This window comes from Hakea prostrata, chromosome 5, assembly GCF_041222555.1.
Source record: "Hakea prostrata isolate BN-2017 chromosome 5, UWA_Hpros_2, whole genome shotgun sequence".
In the NCBI taxonomy this organism is placed as follows: domain Eukaryota; kingdom Viridiplantae; phylum Streptophyta; class Magnoliopsida; order Proteales; family Proteaceae; genus Hakea; species Hakea prostrata.
This window is the reverse complement of record NC_142604.1, coordinates 57,604,410-57,627,757: the sequence shown is the minus strand read 5'-3', so window position 1 is coordinate 57,627,757 and position 23,348 is coordinate 57,604,410. Positions and strand designations below refer to the sequence as shown.

At 37.0% G+C, this 23,348-nt stretch overlaps 1 protein-coding gene across 2 annotated transcripts in view; it reads right to left on the bottom strand.

The window, feature by feature from the left end:
* Positions 1–4,144: 4,144 nt before the first annotated feature.
* Positions 4,145–23,348, bottom strand: part of LOC149016759 (protein-tyrosine-phosphatase PTP1-like) — a 40,754-nt gene continuing 21,550 nt past the window's right edge. Inside the window, exons 6-9 of one of the 2 annotated variants that reach the window (XM_089154831.1) lie at positions 14,051–14,199; positions 13,829–13,970; positions 5,814–5,905; positions 4,145–5,670 (exon numbers count right to left, since the gene is read on the bottom strand). In XM_089154831.1, the coding sequence (XP_089010957.1) occupies positions 5,834–5,905; positions 13,829–13,970; positions 14,051–14,199 (363 nt within the window). In that variant the 3' untranslated portion in view covers positions 4,145–5,670; positions 5,814–5,833. Of the gene's footprint in view, positions 5,688–5,813; positions 5,906–13,828; positions 13,971–14,050; positions 14,200–23,348 lie in introns of both variants that reach the window. The other variant, XM_089154829.1, reaches the window with a different exon arrangement.

Here is a 23,348-nt window from a genome sequence, read left to right as displayed (position 1 = left end):
GGAAGGGTGGATATGCAGAAAATCCACACGAAAGAGAACCTAGCAGATGCATTGACAAAAGCAATCAATACTGACAAGTTCATTTGGTGCAGATCCTTGTATGGCTTGATAGAGACATAGACAGCATGGTGGTGGCAAGATAGAGACTAGTGTGGAGATTGATTGGTTCTCAATCTAATCTCCAAGTGGGAGATTGTTGTAATATTAGTCCCACATCGACTGATGTGGGAATATGTGGAGAGGAAGAGGCTATAAAAGAATGCCTCTTCCTACTTCTTTAATCATCCCAAATATCTTCTCTCTTGGATATTTCTTTATTTATAGTGGAGTTTTCTCTCTTGCCCATATATTATTGTGTCTTTCTTTTCTCTTAGTTGTTATTATTGTGTTCTTCTTTTCTCTTATTTGCTGATTGTTCTATTCGGTGGGTTCTTCATAACCAACACACAAAAAAAAAAAAAAAAAAAAAAGAAAAAACCAGCGGGAAGAAAGTAGGGAAATAATAAAATTTTAAAAAAATAAAAAAAAAAAAAAAAAAAAAAAAAAAAAAAAAAAAATATTTATTTTTAAAAAAAAAAAAAAAAAAAAAAAAAAAAAATAAAAAAAAAAAAAAAAAAAAAAAAAAAAAAAAAAAAAAAACAAAATAATATTTTAATTTTAAAAAAAAAAAATATTTTTTTTTTTTTTAAGTTTATGTTTTTAATATATATTAAAAAAGCCCCCCCCCCCCCAAAAAAAATATTTTATATTACCTCAAGGGGGGGGGGGGGGGGCAATTCTAAAACACAAAAAGGGGGGTATAAATTATTTTTTTTAAACCAAAACCAAAATATTATGCTTCAAACCATCAAGCATTAGCTATCTAGTTTCCCCTCCTTTATTTTTACTTTTAGCTAAGTGACTTTTATTGAGCCTATGTTTTTTGTTTTTTGTTTTTTGTTTTTTTTTCTTTCAAGGATAAATTTATTGAGCCTTTGTTGTATCTTACTTTAGCTACCATTGCCTTTGTGTTCCTTGTACTCTTTCCGCTCCCTTCTTTTTGATTAATCCATTAGAAAAAAAAAATATATTAAACACCAACATGACATGCCATGGATGTTTGAAGGGCTAGGGCTGGAGATGATCTTAAAAGGTTTTTATTGTCTAAAACATCTATCCAAAATTTGTAGCCCTAAGTAGAACATGTATTACATATTCTACAAGTCCCATTCTTCAAACTATTTTTTCCACCAATCACAAACAAAAGAGCTTTTAACAAACACCAATTGTTTGTTCTTCTATTCTCCAAGAAAATAAGAACTTCGGAACTATCTTTTGGTATAGTTGCCGAAAGCATCCTAAATACCCAAAAAATATGTAGATTAACCAACAAGGATGGACCTACCTAGGGCCAGGGCCGTGCCTCCCCTTCCTTGTCTTTTTTATTATTTTTCCTTTTTAGTCATTTTTTGTTTTTCGATCATCTAGTCCTCTTTTCATATTTGAATTCTCATTCATTTGGATTTTGCTTGGGAGCAACGCTGCTCTAAGCAGTTTATATCGAAGTCATTCAACATTCATTCACTTAATTTGGACCGTTTATATTAACAGTCCATATTAAGTGAAGACTCAATTTTAAATCTGTGCCATGGACTGTTCGAATTAGCGCTCCTCCTAAGCATTTTCCCATTCCTTAGTCTTCCCTTACTAGAAAATTCTTTTAAAGATAAACGACAATGATTAGAATGGATGTCGTACCTAAGGCTCTTTTTGGTATCAATTCTCATTCTCTATTATGCCTATTTAAAATAAATAAGTACAAGAATTCATTTTTGGTCAATAATGAAAAATGGTTTGGTGAATTTTATCGAAAATAAATTATGAAATGGAAAATAAGTTTGGTGTCAAGATAAAAAATTGTTAAAAATGATAGTAAACAAGTGAGAAAAGAAGGAAAAAGTATGGTTGTTATAAAAGAATGTGTATTGACTATTTTACCCTCATCTTACTTATAGAACTTTAAGTAAACTTACACAAATGAAGATAATGAAATTCTCATCATAATCCATAATGGACAAAAAGTTCATTATGGATTTTGGAGGTTTTTCTATTATTTTAAATAAAAATAAAATTCAGAATAGATGCCAAACAATTTAAAATAATGAAAAATTCTCATAATTGACAATGATAATTGATACCAAAAAGAGCCTAAGTTAGCTTGTTCTCTAAACAAGAAAAGGTCAAAGCCCAAAGGGATAGGGAAACCTTGAAAATTTGGAGAGCAAATTGGACTTTTTCTGGCTTGTCTCATATGTCGACACCAAGGTCAAAAGAAGACAACTTGTCTAGCAAAATGGAATGATTTTAAAAGCTAATAGACATCATTGTCATCAAATCGCTTTTTATTAACCGAAAAATATGAAAAGAATTTTAGTCTTCTGGAATAGATTATTAAAAATATTGAAATATATGAACTCCAAATGATATTTCCTTGCAAATGAAATGTCAGCCGAAAATTTTGAATAGACTTAGAAGTTCGAGTTTTCAATCAAACAAAAAAAAAATTGGACTCAAATATGAATGGGTCTTTTTATATCACTATTTACTTTATTTTTTTTTAAAATTTTTGGTGAAACATTGTTTCTTGACTTACAATTAGGCTAGTTTGGTTCCCTAGAAGCTTTGGCTATACTTACCCATTTGTTCCATTCTACATATTTGGGTGAATTTAATTTGTAACCATTAAATGAAAAGAATGTTATTGAATATTGTAGGTAATATTCATATATATTCAATTCTATAATTGATTGAGAAAGATCCTTATCTGGATTCATTTTTTTTTAATAAAGTATTTGCAGCGGAAGTAAATTTGGATCCACGTTCTCGTTCCACCACCAAAGCTTTACTGGGGTAATTCCATAATCACTAGGAAAAGAAATAATTTCCACAACTTAAATGCAAAAGGATGAAAGAATGATCTAAAGCAAAGGAAAGAAACCTCCAATGGGTTTCTCCTTCATGCGTTTTTTGGAGAAAGGGAGAGAAATGGGAACTGCCTCTTCTTAGGAAAAACTTACGTAATGTAATCACACTCACTTACTCTCAAGTAATGCGATAGTTACAAATATATAACCTATATTTTGTAACCGCCCTAAAAGTGATTTTTCAAATTTGCCCTTGGACATTTAATTTATTAATTCATGAATGCAAGATTTATATCCGTTTGGTTGTGAAAATCCTTGGATTCATGAAATCTAAAGATTTATCTTTTTACACTAAAAACGTGAATATGTAGATTTATGGGTATGCGGTGAAATCCAGAGATTTTTCCCGACTATAAAAGTGCTAAACATTTGCGCATTCACAAAAATCACGTCGACTAAACAGTTTTTTAGGATGAATCCACATATTTCATTTCACAGATTTAGGTTAACTAAATAGTTAACTTTATGATGACTCTACGGATTTGAAATCTCCAAACTCATGTAACTAAACAGGCCCTTAGAATTTTATATTCTTTTTTTTGGTAAACATTTAGAATTTTATATTCAGTGTCATTAAATCCCCACTAAATTTTGATTTGAATTGAGATTGAATAAAAATTGATCCACACAACCTTAGAATCAACCCTGAATTCTAAAATTCCATGATCCAATCCTATGAACCCTAAAGTTTTGACAAAATTAAGTCCATCATTTAGGTACTCTACAAGTAGAACAACACTCTCCTTAGTTGATTAATTTATCATTAAATAGATGTCATAGAAAATAAAAAAGAAAATAGATATTTTGTTTAACCACTTGTCCCTGCAAGTTGCAGGAAAACTCCATGTAAGTAGCAGGAAAAGCAATTACAAGATGAACATAAAAAAAAATTTAAAACGATGGAGGGGGATTCATATGACAAAGTCATCCCAAATTGACTCAATATGAAATGTTTTAATTGTCTTCTTCTTCTTTTTAGGGTACAAAAATAGGGTCAAGGATCTGAGAGAGAGAGAAAAAAAAAAAAACTTAAAACCAATCTGTCCGAAGAATCTCCTCAAACTCCAATGGGTGGGAAGATTAGGAAAGAAGAACAAACTTCTACCATTTTTCTTCATTTTCATATTTGAAATCACTTGACTTGGTCTTCTCATCTTACTTTGACCCATCCTAAATTCTAAACTTGTACAACTGTCCCATCTGATTCTGATTCTTCAAATTTTTTTAAAATAATCTTTACCCATTTTTAAATTAATTCTGTCAAGAAACATCATTTGATCTCAATAAGAAAAGAAAATATTATACTTCACTTGACATAGCCATGGGGAAAGGGACTGTTTGATCAAATACCATTCCACAATCTACAAATTTTTTGAAATCACCATACTATAAATAAAGCATTCTTAGAGCAAAATGAGAAAAGAGAGCTCATTTCATCAGAGAGTGACAGGGGTGCGCTATCATGAGTTTCTAGCACTTCCCTGTCTGGTCCATGTTTCAACGTTACAGTGCAAACTAGTATGAAAGAGAAGTTGGCAATCAAACTCTAGAATTTGCTTTCAAATAATGATGCAAGTAGACCTGCTAGAGATGATGTCTTTCTCATTGTTTACTTGTCGTAGAGGAAGACTTTTTTGTTGCCCACTGAACACGCCCAATTACATGTGCCAAATGGCTATGAATCAGGGTTCAATATGAACAAACAATATGCTTTCACACTTGCAATCAGTGAGAACTCAATTATACTTGGAAAGGAACAAGTGCTAAAATCCTCTCCACCAAAGCATTGAGAAATTTGGATAATGAAAACCACTGGGTGCTTAATCAGCTTCAGGCTTATCAAGGACATTAGCAGAGAGGTTCCACTGTTTGAATCTGTTGCTTTCAGGTTGGATTGTGAAATGATTCAATGTGACCACAATTGGGTTGCTCATAAACAATAATAATAACACCCCAAAATTAGCTGAAGGATAAACAAATTCAACAAAAACAAGAAGACCCACCAATCTTATCTTTTCAGAGAAAATCCTACTTCAGTTACTAGTATCAAGTAACTGCATCAACTAATAAAAGAAACAGATGCAGTTACTTTACCCATTATACAAACAGAAGGTTATCAGTTCTGGGTTTTTAGGTTCTCCAACTTTTTTTTTTCTTTTTTTTCCAGGTGCAATGGTTCTCCAAGTTCAGAATCTGTATGATGTGTACTATAAATAGTTTCAGGTCTACTTGTTTCTGCCACTCAAAGTGCATTTGAATGCTGCAACGAGGAATATGCAAATGAAAAATATAATGCACAATTTTGCTTACTTGAATAACTGCAAAAAGTTCATATCTATCAGAAACTTGATACATAGGCTCTGTAAGTGAGGCATCAAAATGAATATTCCAAAATTTGCTTTTCTATTTTGACAAATGGGGAAGAAAGTCATCACGGGGGGTCAATCATTACCAAGGATGGAATGTATATTGCAGTTAAGAACAGCATGACCACCAAGAATAAGCACACGGATAGATGGGCATTGGCTTCATTGTTCTCCAGCACTCTCAGTTCTACAACTAGATACTTAAAACATGCTGCCAATTAAAGATGACACAGATAGGGGAAAGGGATGTTTGATTCTCCAGCTTCCAGATAAACAACTAAGCTCATAGCCAATAGTTTTTCCCCTTCTACTCAACTACAACAATCTGACAGCAGGCCCAGCTGCAAACATTATATACCTGCATCAACATATCATCCGATAAATACTAGATAAAAAACCAAAGCCCTGTCTAGTGCATGGATACAAGGTTCAGTAGTAATTGCAAAATCACATAAATAAGCTTGCAGCAGGAGCAAGAGAATACCTGTTCTGAATTTCTTGTTTCTAGGGGCTAGATTCTGAAATAAGGTCTTCCAGTTCATCAATAATGGCATCATAGCAAAAACGGAATTGCTCCTGATAAAAATCAGGAAATGAAGAACATTAGAAAAAATTATTTACTTGGATAAAAATGTGTTCAGATCTCAAGTGATCATTCTGCCCTTTCAGTTTGAATGGTAGGCTCCAATTAATAAAAACAGTGCAACTTAGCAGGATCCAGAAATTACTATCCAAAATACTAGATGGTGTACTCTTAGAATTCTGAAATGTAGCACCTGATTTGGCAAATCAATATCAAAATGGTCATAAGATATTAGTGCATACTTCACAATATTTATCATCGCCAGCTAATGGGCAAAAGATCAAGAACTCACCAAGAGCTTGGTAATGTCTCATTTTTTGGATTCCTAGATGAGGTGCGAGTTAAAATCTCGAATATCTGAGTAATATCCTCGAAATTGCATATTTCCTGCTGAAATCTGGTTTCGATTCAACCAGAAAAAATTGCTCCAATTCACAAGATCTTGGTCCAACTCCGCTTTTTGGCCTGATTGTGTGGAGCTCCAAAAAGTGAGTTCTCAAAATGTTCATGGGTAAAAACCAGTTGCCAGAAGCAGTGCATGTTTGGATGGGATTCTAGTGCTTCTGCTTCTAGGGATCCCTTGAACAAATTTTCCCCCCCTTGAAAGAATGATCCTGAACAACTTATGGTGGGCTGAATATGATTATTTTATTAAGAATCTTTAGAACCAGAGGCACCATAAACCCCAGAAGGCTGCTTCTTCAGCCTCTCTAGCTTACAAGTGCACAGGTTCCTAGCACGCTAATTTAGCTGGGCACGGCCTTTTAGACACTGCAATCATTAGAAGTGAGCCAGAAGAAGCTGAAGCCCAAGAAGCCATGTGAAACATGCACTTGATAAAATTTCTTTCAGAAGTTGATTGATGATTTATGGTTTGCTACTTGCGTACTGAAACCAAATCCATGTGCTTGTGTTATCAATTTGTAAGGGTGCAAGTTTGGGCCTAGTGGCCTGACCCGCCCTAAAGCCCAAACAAGGCCTCAGCTCAAGATTTTGGCCATGAGGGCTGGTCAGGGCCAAAATATTCTGGCCTTGAATCAGGGCCAAGGGCGGGCTTGGGATACTCTTTGCCCCACCTTGCCTGCTCATGATCTTGACCTTAATTTTGGCCTTGGTCTTGACCCTGATTTTGGCCCTAGTCCAAACCTGGACTTTAACCATAGATCTAATTATAATATTAACCCTCATATTAACTTTGATTCAAGCCTTAATTTTGATCGAATGAGTCCACTTCGTCTTAGATAATTTTCTATTTCTTTCGTTGTTGTCATTGGATAAAAATATATTATTGATTATTTTAATTTTGAATGTGTTACCATAAAAACAAACTAAGTTGTTTGTTACATCCTACATTTGTATTAAAAATATTTACGTAAATAACTATTAATTGACTTAGCATCAAAATTCAAATCCAATTTGATCAGGGTGTTTTAGAATCAAAATTCTAATTAATTAGGGTACATTTCAAAGGCCATAAGACTAAGGTCACAAATCGTCACTCTTAAGCTAGGGCATTCTAAGATCAAAATTCCAATTAAACTATATTAGGGTCTTTTTAATGATCAAAGCATAAAACAAGTTTAACTCAGAACTTATTAGGAGTGTAAATATGTGTACTAGCCTCATCCTATAAACGATAGTTGAAAACCAACTCAAGTCATTCTTGCTTATAGATCAACAATCCTAATTTGGAACATATAAATAAAAGGTTTTCAAGAGAAATTAGAATGGCATGATCTATACATTAAAGTTTTTATAGAAAATAATGTATTTAAACTTAAAAGATATTTTTTACCATATTAATTGTTAAGCTGATGTCTCTGCTGCCAATGATGTTAAGGATCTAATATCTATCATCTATCTTTTTTATGAATGAAACAATCAAATGAACATGAAATTAACTTGCAAAGAGATTGATAAATGAATCAATGCTAGAATGTAACTTATACATATTTTTATAAGAATCTTATTTCAATCCAGAATTGGCCAACATTATTGGTGTTATTCAAAAAAATTCGACTCAGAAGAATAAAATCATACTAAACTCTATTCTAAGGTATATGTTATTTACATTTGTTAGAATTAGAATACCAAAGGCATCGTATAAAGAAGGCCAATATCAAACAATAAGATACAGAATCACAAAGTAATATAATCTTATGTCAAAAGCACTTACCCATATGAAATAGAAGAAGCGAAAATAGAACAACACAAACAGGGTGAGTTGAGGCATACGAACAATACTTTTCCTTAAGGCATTTGAACTCCCCCTTAAGTGCAGATCGGGTTTAACCTTGGCGTCCTCACCTCCAAGATACAACGACTCCTTTAGATCTAAAGGTTAGCACTCCAACAGATTCTACTTACAAAGGTAGTAAACAACACATGAAGGGAAGAAAGCAAAAACAATAATTTTTTTCACTTTTCAGAACACGATTTTTTCTACTCCAAAAAACCAACTCTTGTTTTTAATACTCCCAAACTCGTATGGACACCTATATAGAAGAGAGGCATTTGTTCGTAAGCTCACCTCTGAAGGGAAAGAGTTGTGACTGATCATACAGTCACCACACCACAACAAACCCAAAAATGGGTTTTCTGGATCATAAGCCATGACCCATCATAGACATTTAATATTAATTAATTAATACTATATATGTCTCATGGCCTGGTCGGACTAGGGACCACAGTCTCAACCAAGCCCGACTCGGCCTAGCTCAGCACATGCGCGTGATCCATATTTAACTCTCTACAAGCATACACTCCACTTGGGAGCAATCAATGTATATATAATCAATATTATCATTAGCTCCATCCAATGTGGGACTAAACAAATATGGTAAATTAGGTTACCTTGTAAATGTTGAATTGCCAAAATCCTTGGAATCGGAATCTTTACATCCAGATGAGTCCTATAGAGGTAAGAATCAAACGAGAGTCCTAAAACAAAACTAGGGAGGTAGAGTTTTAATGTTTTTTTGAACTTATATAAATTGTTGGATTTTTGGTTTAAAAATATAATAATACAATATAATATATTATTTATATAAGTTTCAAAAAATGTTAAAACTCTATCTCCCTAGTTTTGTTTTAGGACTCTTGTTTGATTCTTACCTTAATAGGACTCGTCTGTATGTAAAGATTCCGATCCAACGATTTTGGCAATTTGGAATTTACAAGGTAACCTAATTTACCATATTTGTTTAGTCCCACATTAGATGGAGCTAATGATAATATTGATTATATATACATGGATTGCTCCTAAGTGGGGTGTATGCCGGTAGAGAGTTAAATATGGATCACGCGCATGTGCCGAGCTAGGCCGAGTTAGGCTTGGCTGAGGCCGTGGTCCATAGACCCTAGTCCGACCAGGCCATGGGACATATATAGTATTAATTAATTAATATTAAATGTCTATGATGGGACGTGGGTCATGGGCTATGATCCAGAAAACCCATTTTTGGGTTTTGCTGTGGGGAGGTGACTGTACGATCAGTCACAACTCTTTCTCTTCAGAGGTGAGCTTACAAACAAATGCCACTCTTCTATATAGGTGTCCTATAAGAGTTTAGGAGTATATATGAGAAATTAAAAACAAAAGTTGGCTCTTTGGTTTTTTGGAGTTGAAAAAATCGTATTTTGAAAAATGAAACAATTCTTGTTTATTCTTTCTTCCCTTCCTATATCTTCTCTGCAAGTAGAATCTGTTGGAGTGCTAGCCTTCAAATCTAAAGGAGTCGTTATATCTTGGAGGTGAGGACGCCAAGGTCAAACCCAGTACCACTTAAGGGGGGGCATTCAAATACCTTAAGGGAAAATATTGTTCATATGCCTCAACTCACCCTGTTCGAGTTCATGTTGTTTTATTTTTACTTCTTCTGTTTCATATGGGCAACTGCTTTTGACATAAGATTATATTACTTTGTGATTCTATATCTTATTGTTTGATATTGGCCTCTTTATACGATGCCTATGGTATTTTGAATCTAACAACATTTCTATTTTCTTCTAGGTAAAAACAATTGGGTTTTAATTAAAAGAGTATAATAGATACTTTAAACCATTTAACATTTTTTTATCTTTTAAAATGTATTATGGTGGTGAGGACTCTAGGTGTGCGATTGAGAGTTTGATTTATTTTGTGGTGACATTAATACTAGAAAATAAATCATGAAGTACCACATAGTTTGTAAATATCATAAAACTCCCTTTTGCACCCCTCTAAAGAAGTAATTTTAGTGTCTTACTAGTTGATTATGCATATATTAAAATTAGAACAATAAAAAGTATAAATTCCAAATATTAACATAAAATTGTGTTTGTTAGTCACCCAATTGTTTAATACGTTTATATTATATCAATATTTTTATATATTAGATGGTTCAAATTGAATAATAAATTAGATTCAAAATTAACAAAAAGTTAGATTATGCATTTTATCGATTATATATATATGAGTATATATGATTCAAATTTGCTGCTGGGTCCCAAGCCCGGTAAAGGAGGGTTGGTGCGTCATGTTGGCAGCCGGTGCCGGAAAAAAATCTAGCCAAACCTTTTTTCATGGATTCGACCTTATATGATAAAAGCTATGCTAGGGCGTTCCTCAACAAAAGAAGCAACACACTACACTATGGCCCGAGTGTAGTGATAAGTGGGCAAGGGTTAGTTAGGGCGTCCCCTGTAGGCGACGTGTCGCATCGGCGCCTAGATGCGGTGATAAATAGGCAAGGGTTCCTGCACCGTGGACGAGTGTGGGTAAAGAAGCTAGTCTATAAACGTATGATTAGATTGGCATCTTGGAACATAGAATCTTTATCTGGTAAGAGCTTAGAATTGATAGATGTTATGAGGAGAAGAAGGATTAATATAGCTTGCATTCAAGAGATTAGATGGAAGGGTAAAAAAGCCAAAGAGTTGGATGACTTTAAACTTTGGTATACTGGGGATAAAACAAATAAAAATGGAGTGGGTATAATAGTGGATAAAGATTTAAAAAAATGATGTGGTGGATGTTAAAAGAGTGGGTGATAGGATTATTGCTATCAAGCTTGTAATGGAGAAGGAGTTCATAAATATAATTTGGGCATATGCACCTCAAGTAGGATTAGATGAAAGTTTAAAGCTAGAATTTTGGGAAAATATGGATGGATTAATGCAAGGAATTTGTCAAGGAGAAAAGATTATCATAGGAGGTGATTTAAATAAACATATTGGAAAAGATCAAAGAGGATATGAGAGTGTACATGGAGGATATGGTTTTGGAGAAAGGAACGAGGGGATTTCAATTTTAGATTTTGCTACTGCTTTTGATCTATCTATTATAAATACTTACTTCAAAAAGAGAGATGAACATTTAATTACCTTCAAAAGTGGACAACATAGAAGCCAAATAGATTTCTTCCTAACTAGAAGGACTAATAGATTGTTGTGCAAGGATTGCAAGGTGATATCGAGGGAAAGCTTAACTGCACAACATAGACTTGTGGTCTTGGATATGTGCTTAGTCCCAAGAACACATAAAAGGTCCAAGGTAAACTATCCCAGAATAAGATGGTGGAATTTGAAAGGAAAGTGCTCGAAATCCTTCGTTAATGAAGTAGTCAAACAAGGAATTTTAGCGGCTGATTTCTATTTTCAGAATTTTATCTTTCAATTTTGAAGAGTTTCAGTCAGTTAGGAAGTTCAATTTGAGTTAATAAGAACCTGATTCTTTAGTCTTGCACATGTCAGTTATGAGTTTAAATTAAAATAGAGTTTAAGCATGTGCTTATTAGAGTCTAAGTAGTTAACTAAAAGTTTTATTTTCAGCATGTGCCTTTAGATGTTTAGATCCTTTTTCAAGAGTCAGGATTATGTGGTGGGATCCTATCCCCACTTAGTACTAGAGACTTCTAGCAGGCTATAAATAACAGCCTATTCTTTCTTTGTAATCCGAAGTCTGATTACTGAATAAAAGTGATTGAGTTGCAGATCATCGTTTCCTAGTTAAAGGGGCCACGGTTGAGTAAGAGTTTTGTTCAAGGACCAGCACCTCTACCACCGATTTCAGCTTCTTCTTCTTCATTCCAGCAATCTACAAGCATTCAAGCAAGCTTCCACAAGAGTCCAGGAAATAAACAAGTACAGCAGTTGCTTCCCCTTCCCCGGCGCCCTCTCTCACCCACAGGTTTCACCACCCCTTCCCTTCCTTATGCAACCCTAGGAGACCCTCCCAACCACATTGCAGACCCTCTCCCTCCAATATTCCTGCATTCCCAGCAAAGCCCCAGCCCCTCCCTCACCCGCAAGGTGCCCCCTACCCCTCCCCTGTTCTGCACACACCAGAACCACCCTCCCCAACCACCACAGCTTTACTACCCCTTCCCCTTGCTCTTTCAGAACCCCCCCCCCCCACCCTCTTCTCAGTTCTCTGTCTTTCTTCTCTGTTTTTGGCAGGAAAAAAAAATCCAGAATAAAAAGGAAAAAGAAAGGAAAAGAAAAAAGGAAAAAAGGAAAAAAGGAAAAATAAAAGAGAAGAAAGGAAAAAAGGAAAAATAAAAGAGAAGAAAGGAAAAAAGAAAAGAAAAGAAAAGTAGAAAAAGAATTAAAGAGAGGTCTCAAGATTCTTCCCATGGTGACCATTCCCTAATTTTCCCTTCAAGCCATATCCATCTTTTCCACAGTCGAAAATTTGTTTAGCTTTCTTTCTACCAATCCTAGGGATTCCATAATATTTTTACCTTATTTGCTAGAAGATTCTGGGTAAATTCTAAATTCTAGGGGATCTCTTCAAGAAACCCTAACCCTACAATTGGATTTACATAAAAAACTAGCTAAAACTCCCAGATCGACAGTGGCATTTTATCAACATACTGGCTCAGATGTTGGTGGTGGCTGTATTCTGGAATATTTAGTCTACGGTAATATTCCACAGACATAATTGTAGATTTCAGAGCTATGGGCCAACATGAGCAACTCAAGCTAAATCCCTAGGGTGTAGAAGAGCCAAAGGGGAAGCCTATTTAGACCAGGAAAACTCAATGTGTAACCTTGAGCTTTTTCTTACCTAACCTGAGCTGCAATTCTCAAACTATACAACAGTCTGCCAGTTTTGGATGGATGACTTATAATGCCCAAGGTTCTCGAATAATCCAGAGGAAAAGATCAACGATCTTAGAAATTTGCCAGAATACTGAGGAAGTTGACTACTTCAACACCACCCACCACCTGGACGCACATGATGAGGAGGACAAGAAAAGGTTGATAAATCATATGCGGAACTATGAGAAAAATGAAAGTGCCAATAAGATCACCAGATATATAGTATAAGTAATAATAAAAGAGAGAAGAAGAGAATGAAGAAGAAGGGTGAAACAGTATTAATAAGGCTCTGAGAAAATTTTCACCAAAGAAAAAAGGTTCTGAGAAAATGAGGGCCGAAAAGAACTTGAGTAAAATTTGTGAGAGAAGACATGAGCTATGATGTAACAAATAACTTAACAGAAAAGGCAAATGTTTTCACAAGAAAGTTTCAAGTAGTGCAACCTATATGAATTGGTGGAATCAAATTGGGAATCCACAAAACAAAAATAAATAAATAAAAGAGGTTTTCATGTTTGATTTAACCAGTGCCACCAACACCATTGAGAATTACAAAAGAATCAGGTACCATACTTCGAGATGATCCTAAACAAAATCAGTCACATCACAATAAAAATTACCAGTGTCAAGTGATAGTTACCTTCAAGTAGAAATAAGTACCCCTAAGAAACTTCTGTTTTAACTACTTACTGCTCAAATGCAACAAGGAGTACTAAAGTGGTTGGCCACTTAGTGTTAGCTTTTAAGAGACTTATTATATAAGAAAGCTTTAATCACCTTGAAATTCCATACAAAAAGGAATAACCTTCCAAAGCAAGAAAGATATACTATACCAATGTTTGGACCATCCCAATACGCTGAGTTCTGAAGATGCTTATAGTGTTAACAAGATCTAAGGCTGACTTATCTCCAGCAAGGATTCTCTGGACTGTGTTGAGAATTGTACAAAATGCACCTGTTCTCCCAATACCCGCACTGAAAAAAAAAAGCAGAGAATCTCAGAAAGGATGAATTATTGATGCACTGAAAGACCATTCAGATGAAATGATGAAAACCTGCAGTGCACAACTATGTGGCCAAGACTAGGTGGCACATGATAGATCCTTTTCAAGATTGCACGGACATCAAGTGTGTCTCGGGGCACTCCATGGTCAGGCCATTCAGGGTACTGAATGTGGAGAACAGTCCAGGGTAGCTCCTCTGACTGCCATGAGGAATAAAAAATGAAAAGAAAAAACTAACCATCAACTGATTTTCCATCAACAACCATGAAATTCTATATAATTGATCTATACCCCAAGAACAGCATTCCATATGTAACTACATGGCAGGACTTTCCGAAGTATGAAGCAGGAAAGAATATAAGTTGCAAGAACACCTAGACAATACACATATAGTTGCATGAGCACCTAGATAATACAGACCATTTGTCAATGAGTGAAGATGCAAACAGGATCGTACTGAAATTGAATTTCAAATGACTAGATGTTAAAGTGACTTAAGAATTTCTAAGAACATGTAGCTGGGAATAGTCCCTGTTAACGTGTATTGTGGGAATATGTGAATATAATTATTTAAGGACAGGCATTGTCTATGCAGGGTTTTGCTTTCCTATTAATTGGGTGATAACTGATAACGGTACATCCATCAAGTTGCTTATGTTGCCCTTCCCCTACCCCCCCACCCCACCCACCCCCAAAAAAAAAAAAAAATGGAGTGGTAGAGACTAGAGGGGAAGCATCATTATTTGTTCCAAGCCAATAGGGGAATTTTATTTGGTGTGCATGGTTCAAAAACTTTTTGGTACAATGTTCTCCTTACAGTTGCCTTTAATCAACCACATATCCCCAAAATTCCTAGGCTCCACATAGTAATAACTTTGGATACATTGTCCCTTCAGGGTTCTACTTTCTTTCTTTCTTCAAGGTATTCAAGTATCCTTTCTTCAAGGTGTTTGGGCTTCTCTGCTATTCCCATGTCAACAAATCTGCTAAGGCACTCAAATGCATTTTCCTTGAATATTTGTGCAACCATCCCTGTTCCCTAAGGGAACTTTTCTCCCAAGTAGTCGCCTTTTTGAGTATATATTGTTCACCCCTCATCACCATCCTCTTTAAGGGGAGAATAGTGGAAATGAAGAGGTTGTTGATATCCCTCCTAACCAAAGAGCTTTTTTTTTTGGTTGGTTGGGTGAATAAAAAAATATATTAAACTAAGAAAGAGAATGTACAAGGGGACTGGCCATCAAGAGGGAGACCGGAAGACAGAGTCAAGACCCCAAGTAACAACAATGTGCCAGTTCTTTGGGGTGTCCGTAATAGAGGGCTGGGGAAAAGACAAAAGCCTAGAGGAAACATTGAAGAAGACGGCTTCCCAAATCATGTCCAGAGAACGAGATTTAGAAGTCCATCTCCTCAAGTTACGGTCCCACCAAAGGAGGTGGATGGTGGCACAAAAAACAAGCTTAGCAACCCGATTACAAATAGAAGAACCTGAGTAAGTACGCAATATCCAAGACCAATCTCGAGCAAAACCATGAGAGTGGTGCGAACGGGGCCAAATAGAGGAAAGGGTTTTCTCCCAAAGGGAACTAGCAAAAGGACAAGTGAAAAAGAGATGGTCAAGGTCCTCTAAACCATTACAACAAAGTATACAGTTAGGGCTGGCTAGGATATGACAGCTAATGAGGAAACTTTGGGTGGGTAGACCAACGTTTAGAGCTCTCCAAAGGGTAAGGGAGTGACGGGGAATGTGCCCTTTAAACCAGACCAGGGGGCCCAAGGGACTGAGGGGGGGGGGGGGAAGGTTCCAAGTAGAGGAAGTGGGGAAGTGGTGAAGGTATTGGAAGAGGAGGGAAGCCAAATTGTGATGTCTTGGGGGATATCCATGAGAGGCAAAAGGGAGGACCAAGCTTTTGTGAGACAGGGGAAAGGAGAGGGACACCAAGAGCCAACAGAGATGAATGTGGAGAGGGGGGGGGGTATATTTGGGTATACATGACTTATACAACGAATGGGGACCAACAAGAGTGAAGAGAATGTCCATTAGATGCCACGGGTCGAGCCAAAAGGAGATGGAGGAACCAATAGAAATGGCAGAAAGGGCAATAGGCCCCAAGAGGAGAATCTTCCTCCAAACCCAAGATGGGTTGGAAGGGGTGGGGGGTCATCCAAATCGAGTCACATTTGGGGAGGTAAGAAAAAACCCAGTTGACCCAAATGGAATCATGCTTGGAACCAATCTTCCAAATAAGCTTAATCAGGCAAGCCACATAAACATCACAAATGCGACAGATACCCAGACCACCCTTTGATTTGGGTTAGCAAATGGCTACCCAACTGATAGGGTGAAGGAAACGGGAAGATTCTTGGCCTTTCCAATGGAAGGCGCAGAAGAGACTTTCCATTGAGTGGATTATGGATTTAGGAATGGAGAAGATACCACACCAGTAGAGATAGGAAGACTAAAGGACCAATCTGACGAGAACCACCCTGCCCGTATAAAAAAGAATCTTGCCTTTCCAAAGTTGAAGTTTCTTACGGATGTGGTCAAGCATAGGGGTGCAATGGTGGTAGGTGAGTCTACCAGGGATGAGGGGGAGACCCAAGTAGACAATAGGAAAGGAACCTAGTTTGAAACTAGTGAGCTAATGGAAAGTGTCACGAACCAAGTCAAAGACATTTGAAAGGAAGATAGAGGATTTGTCAAGGTTCATCTTAAGACCGGAGAGGGATTCAAAGTAAGAGAGAGCCGAAAGGATGGACGGAATAAAAGAGTGGGAGGCTTTAGAAGAGATCATAAGACTGTCTGCAAAGGCCAGATGAGTTTGGTTGAGGGCTTTGCATTTGGGAATGAGGGAGATGAGGAGTTGGTCAGTTTTGGATTGGAGGATCCGAAAGAGAACCTCCAGAGACAGAGAGAAGAGGAAGGGGGATAAGGGGTGCCCTTGGCGGATACAAACCCTGGAGTGAAAGTAATCGGCAAGGGAGCCGTTGGTAGTAATGGAGAAGTAAGGAGAGGATATGCAGACTTCAATCCAGTGAACAAACGCAAAAGGGAAGCCCATAAAAGAAAGGACCTCATTAATAAAGTCCCAACCAATGGAATCGAAAGCTTTATGGAGGTCAACTTTGAGGAAGGTAGTAGGGGATGGGAGGCTTTGTCGAACCCCTAGCCAATCTCTGCACAAAAGAGGATAATATCTGCAATACTGTGACCTGATATAAAGGCCGATTGGTTAGGGCTCACTAGAGTGGAGATGACTTTCTTAAGCCAATTGGCTATGATCTTGGAGATGAATTTGTAGAGGAGATTGCCGAGAGAAATGGGATGGAAATTTGTAAGAGCAGAGACCCCAGCACATAGAAGAAAATTCGACCGAAATTGTCCAAATTTCGATTGAAATGTCTACATTTCAGTCGAAATGTCTATATTTTTCAAAAACGAAACGAAATTCCAATTATTTCAGAAAAGTGTCAAATTTCGATAGAAATTTTGGAGATTTCAACCATTTCGGAGGTCTCTACCAATTCAAAATTCCAACTTGTTTTTCCTTAGTTTTTGTTGATTTCTATCCCATTTTCACCTAATTTCCATGACTCCTTTGCCTTCAAACACCTCTTTTGCTCATTTTTGCCTCCAAACACCTCCTAAGCCATAACAGTTACAAAGGAAACTCTGGCAACAATAGAATGTGAAGCATGAGCCATACCCAAGAGTTCCAAATTTCCCCTTTTTTTAATTTTTGTTTTGTTCATGCCTTAAATAATCTTGTATTGCCTTGAAATTAATATATGTTTAGCATAGGACTATGATCTATAATTATGTTTTGTTAAACTTATCTTTTTATTATTTGCTACCATTTTCCATTTTCTGATTTTAATAATTATTTTCTAAAATTATGTATTTTTATTTTATGTATATATGATATATAGGCTTCAACTTAATATATGTGAGACACCATCACTTGATCTAGTCCGTCATTTTATTTTGTTGACTTGTTGTACACGTAACCATTCTACCAAACAATTCATGTATGTGGATGATTCTATGCATGTATGCAATATAGTTTGCACTTGCCGGAACCTCATTTATTAGTATACCTGAATGATAAATTTTCAATGGTTTTTTTTTTTTTTGGGGGGGGGGGGGGGAAATATTAGTTCCATTGTGTTTATTATGCTTGAAATAGGTAGTATGCAAGAATCCAAATCATTTTGAGTCCATACGAGGCCCGAAATTGAAGTTCCAATTTCTAGGAAAAAAATGTTTAGTTTCGACCAAAATTTTGACCGAAACATCAAAATTTCGACCTTTTGCAAGGTCGAAATTCCTGTTTCGGTTGAATTTTCTTCCTTGCCAACGAGAATTGGGAGTCAGGCAAAGAAACGTTTGGTTGATGGAGGCAAGTTGAGAAGGATTGAAAAATAAACCATAGACCACTCAAACAAGATCCTCTTTCGAAAAGTCCCAGGCAGCAAGGAAAAAGCCCATGCTAAAGCCATCACGCCCCAAAGCCTGGTTAGCTTTGTGGGAGCGGATAGCTAAGAGGATCTCCTCAATAGAGGGGGTGACTTGAAGAGAATCAAGGGAAGAAGGGTCAACAAACTTGTTAAGGAGGAAAAGGGGAAGTGGAGAATGAGGAGGAAGGGAACGAGGGGCGAGAAGGCCCAAGAAAAAGGAGATCACCTCAGACTTGATACTAGGAGGGTCAGAAATCCAAGTGCCATTACTAGCAAGAAGGATGGGGATGGAATTGCAGTTGTGGCGCACTTTTAAGAGACCTCCGGAAAATGCAATGTTAGAGTCTCCAAGATCGAGCCATTTGATTCTCGATTTCTGATGGAGAAAGCTTTCTTTTTGGGAGCTAATAGAGAAAAGTTCCAAGGAGAAAGACTTCTCGTCATTAGCAAGAGAGGGGTTGAGGGGGTCAGTTTGGAGGAAAGATTGGACTCTTAAGAGATTAGAGCGACAGGAGGAGACCCTAGAGGAGATACTGCCAAAGGTTGAAAAGTCCCAGGAACAGAGAGCATCCTTAGTATTTCTACGCTTTGAACGCAATGAGAAGGAGAGAGGGGCAATGAACAGGCTTCCCCCAAGTCTCCCTCACGATGGGAAGGAAAGAGGAATTAAAAGGTCATATGTTCGGAAATTTGAAGGTTTGGGGCCAAAGGAAGAGGAGTCTTGAAGATGGAGGGGACAAAGGGAGTGATCAGAGAGATTGGGAGAGGTGAACAAGGCATAGGAGAAGGGATAACAAGACTGCAAGAGAGCCAAGGATCATTTACTAAGAATCAATCAAGCTTAGAAGCAATACAATCAGACCCAGATCTACAATTAGACCAGGTAAGGTGATGGCTAGACCATCGGAGATTAGTTAAACTCAGATCCTCAATGCAAGAATTGAAAGCATCAACAACCACCTGTAGGGGGGCACAACCACCCACCTGCTCATAGGAAAAGTGGACAAAGTTGAAGTCCCCACCTAAGCCCCAAAGATGACCAGATAGAAAGGAAGAGATAGCACGAAGGTCATCCTAGAGGGAAGCACGGGAAGAAGCCTGAATGAAACCTTGAATAATGGAGAAAAAGAAAGAGGAAGACGAAGGAGAAGAGATGCGAAGATGCATTAATTGGGGAGATACAGACAAAAGAGTGATTTGGAATTTAGACAGGTCCCACAAAATCCAAATCTAACCATTGGGGGTGAATATTAGAGTTTGAAATAAAATACCAAGAGGAAGCAAGGGACTGAGCAATCCGATGGGCATTGTCACAGTGGACATGAGTCTCAAGAAGGGCACAAAAGGAGACTTTCAAGTCACGCATGGTATTTTTTACTTTAGCTTTGCTTAGATAGGGAGTTAAGCCCCCTAACATTCCAAATAAGCATGTCAGACATAAAATTAAATGGTGTTGGGGTATCAAAAGGTGGTGGTGGGTAGAAGACCCAACTAAAACTCGCAACAAGGTGAAGAGGCCTCACACAAGGGGCAACCAATAGGGGAAGGGGTTTTGAAAATGTTGGGATCAAGATGAGATTTGAAATTAGGGGTAGAAGGGCTCAGGTGCAGGGGGGGTTGTGTTAAAAGAGGCCACAGATCCTTGGGTATTTGGACTCGGGTTCAGGGATGGGGTAAGAGAGGTTTCTGGTCCGGGGGTAGATGGGCTAGGGACCAATGATGTTGGGTTAAAAATTGGTCTAGAATGGGCCGAATGGTTTAGAGGCCCAAGTGGGCGCAATAACACAGGACATAAATGGACCAAAGAATGGGCTTGGAAAATGGGCGAAGATCCAATGGGGTTTAAAATATGGGGCCTAATGGGTGATAAACATGCACTTATCATTATTTATTTGATTTAATTTCTCATAATTAATTAAAAGAGCTATTTGGGTATTTTTGTGTATTTTTCAAGAATAAGGTGATTTTGGTTATTACAGTTAATATGGAGCAAAGTTGACAAATATATTAAATATTGGTGGATTTTAATCATGGGATTCAATCTTGCTACCCAAGAAATCATGAATGTTGAGATCTAACTTAATAAATGCAAGGAGAGCATGAATCTTAGTCAAATTGGAAACAGGTGGAGGTCCAAGGAACAAAATTGGTAATAAGATCTGAAAATTGTGCAAACAGATCTACCTTGAGTATTTTGGACATAACTCTCTCATCTGCACTCGGATTGAGTGATTCAAGATGCTATGGAAAGATAACTGAAATATCTACAACTTTCTAGTTTGAGTTTTCCCAAAATTCGAACGAAAAAAAGGTCAAATTAACAGGTAAAGAGGACGAATTCATAGTGTGCAGGATATATAAAAAGGAGTGAGCCACGGATAGGAAGAGGACGAAGAACAGGGATCTTAGCTTTCATCTCTCTCTCTCATTGCGCAAGAAGAAGACCACAACCCTCTCTCTAAATTCCATTATTATTTGTTTTATGAGCTTTGTTATAATGAGTTGCTAGTTCCTTTTTCTTTGGGATGTAGATGAACCATTGCTTATTTCATTAATTTGATAGTTCTATGCCTTATGTTTGATGCTTTTAATTGTGTTTGAGTCTAGCCGAAGATGCTCTATTAGCTAAGTAAACTAATCGCGCCAAGCTTTGGCAAAGAACGATAGCCTTGCAACATAGGGCATATCTAGGAAAGACCATCTTTTGTTTTGAAGCGTAGAGTTATATCGGTTAGTGAAAAGCAAGGAAAACTTTATCGATATGGTAATTTCGACCTCGAAAAATGTCGAAACTTCCATTTTCGACCGAAACTGGATACTTTTTATCTGACTCTTGAAAAGTCAATTTCGAGCCTCAAATGCACTCAAATTGATTTGGATTTTTGCATACTACCTATTTCAAGCATAATAAACACTATAGAACTACTAGTTTACTAAAAAACTACTGAAAATGTAACATCCAAGTATCCAACATTCCAAGTATATAGTACATGAATTAGAGAATAAGCAGGAATGTTATTACTTACAAGTTAGTGAGTTACAAGTCTATTCTATTCAAGACACCATCACAGCAATATGCTGTCTCAACTCTCACATACATTCATTTGAAGCTTATACATGTACTATATAGATACATTTTTAGCAATATACATAATTTAGTAAATAATTTTTAATAACAGAAAAATAAAAAAATAGTAGGAAGAATCAAAAAATAATTTTGACACTACAAATTCATAGGTCAACACTCTAAAGTAAACATACATAAATTTGGAAGCAATCTAAAAATGATTTAAGGCACAAATGAAACAAAAATAAAAAAAATGAGGAAGTTGGTTACTCACCTTGCAAGATTTGAGAAAATGTACAAATGGAGAAGCAAATCAAGTGTTTGAAGGAAATGGAATACTAGAAATTAGGTGTAAAAGGGGATGAAAGCAAGAAAAATAAGCAAAAATTTCCAAAGGAGGTCGAAATGCAGAGGGCGATATCGCTCGGTAGGTCAAAAAGTGACTCGGTTTGGACACTTTATAAGCTGTGCAGGTAACATTTCGGCCCGATATGGTATCAAGCCGATATATCGGTCGATACGAAACAATATGGATACTTTATGTTCCTACTACTACATTTCGTTTCGAATTCAAAAAATGCAGACATATCGATCAATATTTCGACCATATCGATCGATTTTTGTTCCATGGTGAAAAGCATTGGGGATTCGAAATCCCAAAGATCCTCACTTGTTTATAGTTACAGTTTTCACATTAATTAATAGTTTAATTTATTTGTATTTCTTAAAAGTAAAATAAAAAATTCAGATTTACTTTAAATTAGGTTTTGTTCAATTCAATCTTTGTAACTTAGCCTTTTAGTTCCCCGTAGTTCGACCCCGTACTTTCTGCTAGCTAGATTAGTATAGGACTTTATGTTTTATTGGTTAGCGACACGATCAATGGGTGAGATAGGTGGCAGATATTGGGGACAACGACAAACCAGCGCATTAGGCACAACAAGACCAGATAAAAAAGAGGGTAAAGAAGGAGCTGAAGAGGTGATAGGGTGGTCGGGGAGATCGCCATGGCAGGGGGTGACAGGATGCGAACTTTGGGAAACTTGCAGAGAGGCATCAGATGAGGGAGGCAATGGGATGATGGGAAGGGAAAAAGTGTATGCGCATACTCGAGGGACTGGAGAAAGCATACCTGAATCAGCCTGTGACCGGGAGGTCAAGGATGGAGGACCACCAGTAGCTGGTGCAAGAGCAGAGGCAAGAGCCATGTCAACGACAGTAGGCAGAGGAGCAGTTCCATCAACCGTACAGCCATGAGGCTTCTTTAGATGATGTTTGTGCCGGTAGGTTTTTGTCCTAGCAACAGCGGCTTCAATAGATCCGGCAACAGGGGAAAAGGAGTCATCAGGAGAGACGAGCAACTCCATCAACCAAAGAGCTTAGTTCTCTCCAATTTGATATCTTATCATGCAAGCTGGGAAAGCAAGACATTTTTCTCCAGCGTAAGGGCAGAGTTTTAGGGTTTTTATGTCACAGGGGGTGGTTTAGGAACTAGCTTGATTAGTTGCCGTATATTGTTATTTCTAATTTTCCCCTTTTGCCTTCCTAGGGAAGTAAATGTAATATTGGTGTGCCAGGTACTTGATCTCCACTTCTTCTTCAACCTGCCACCTTCACCTTTCTTGTTCTCTTAGACTTCTTAACTTCCAACTAAATGGACATTCAAAACATGGAAAAATGACAATGGACATTAAGATTCTTTTATCAAAATATCCAGAAGTTATATAAATTATCCTGTATCTACCTAACATTTGAACCACCACAGCACCTATCGTTTTGGCACAACTTGGTGGACAGCAGAGAAAAGGCATCCTTGACAAGCGG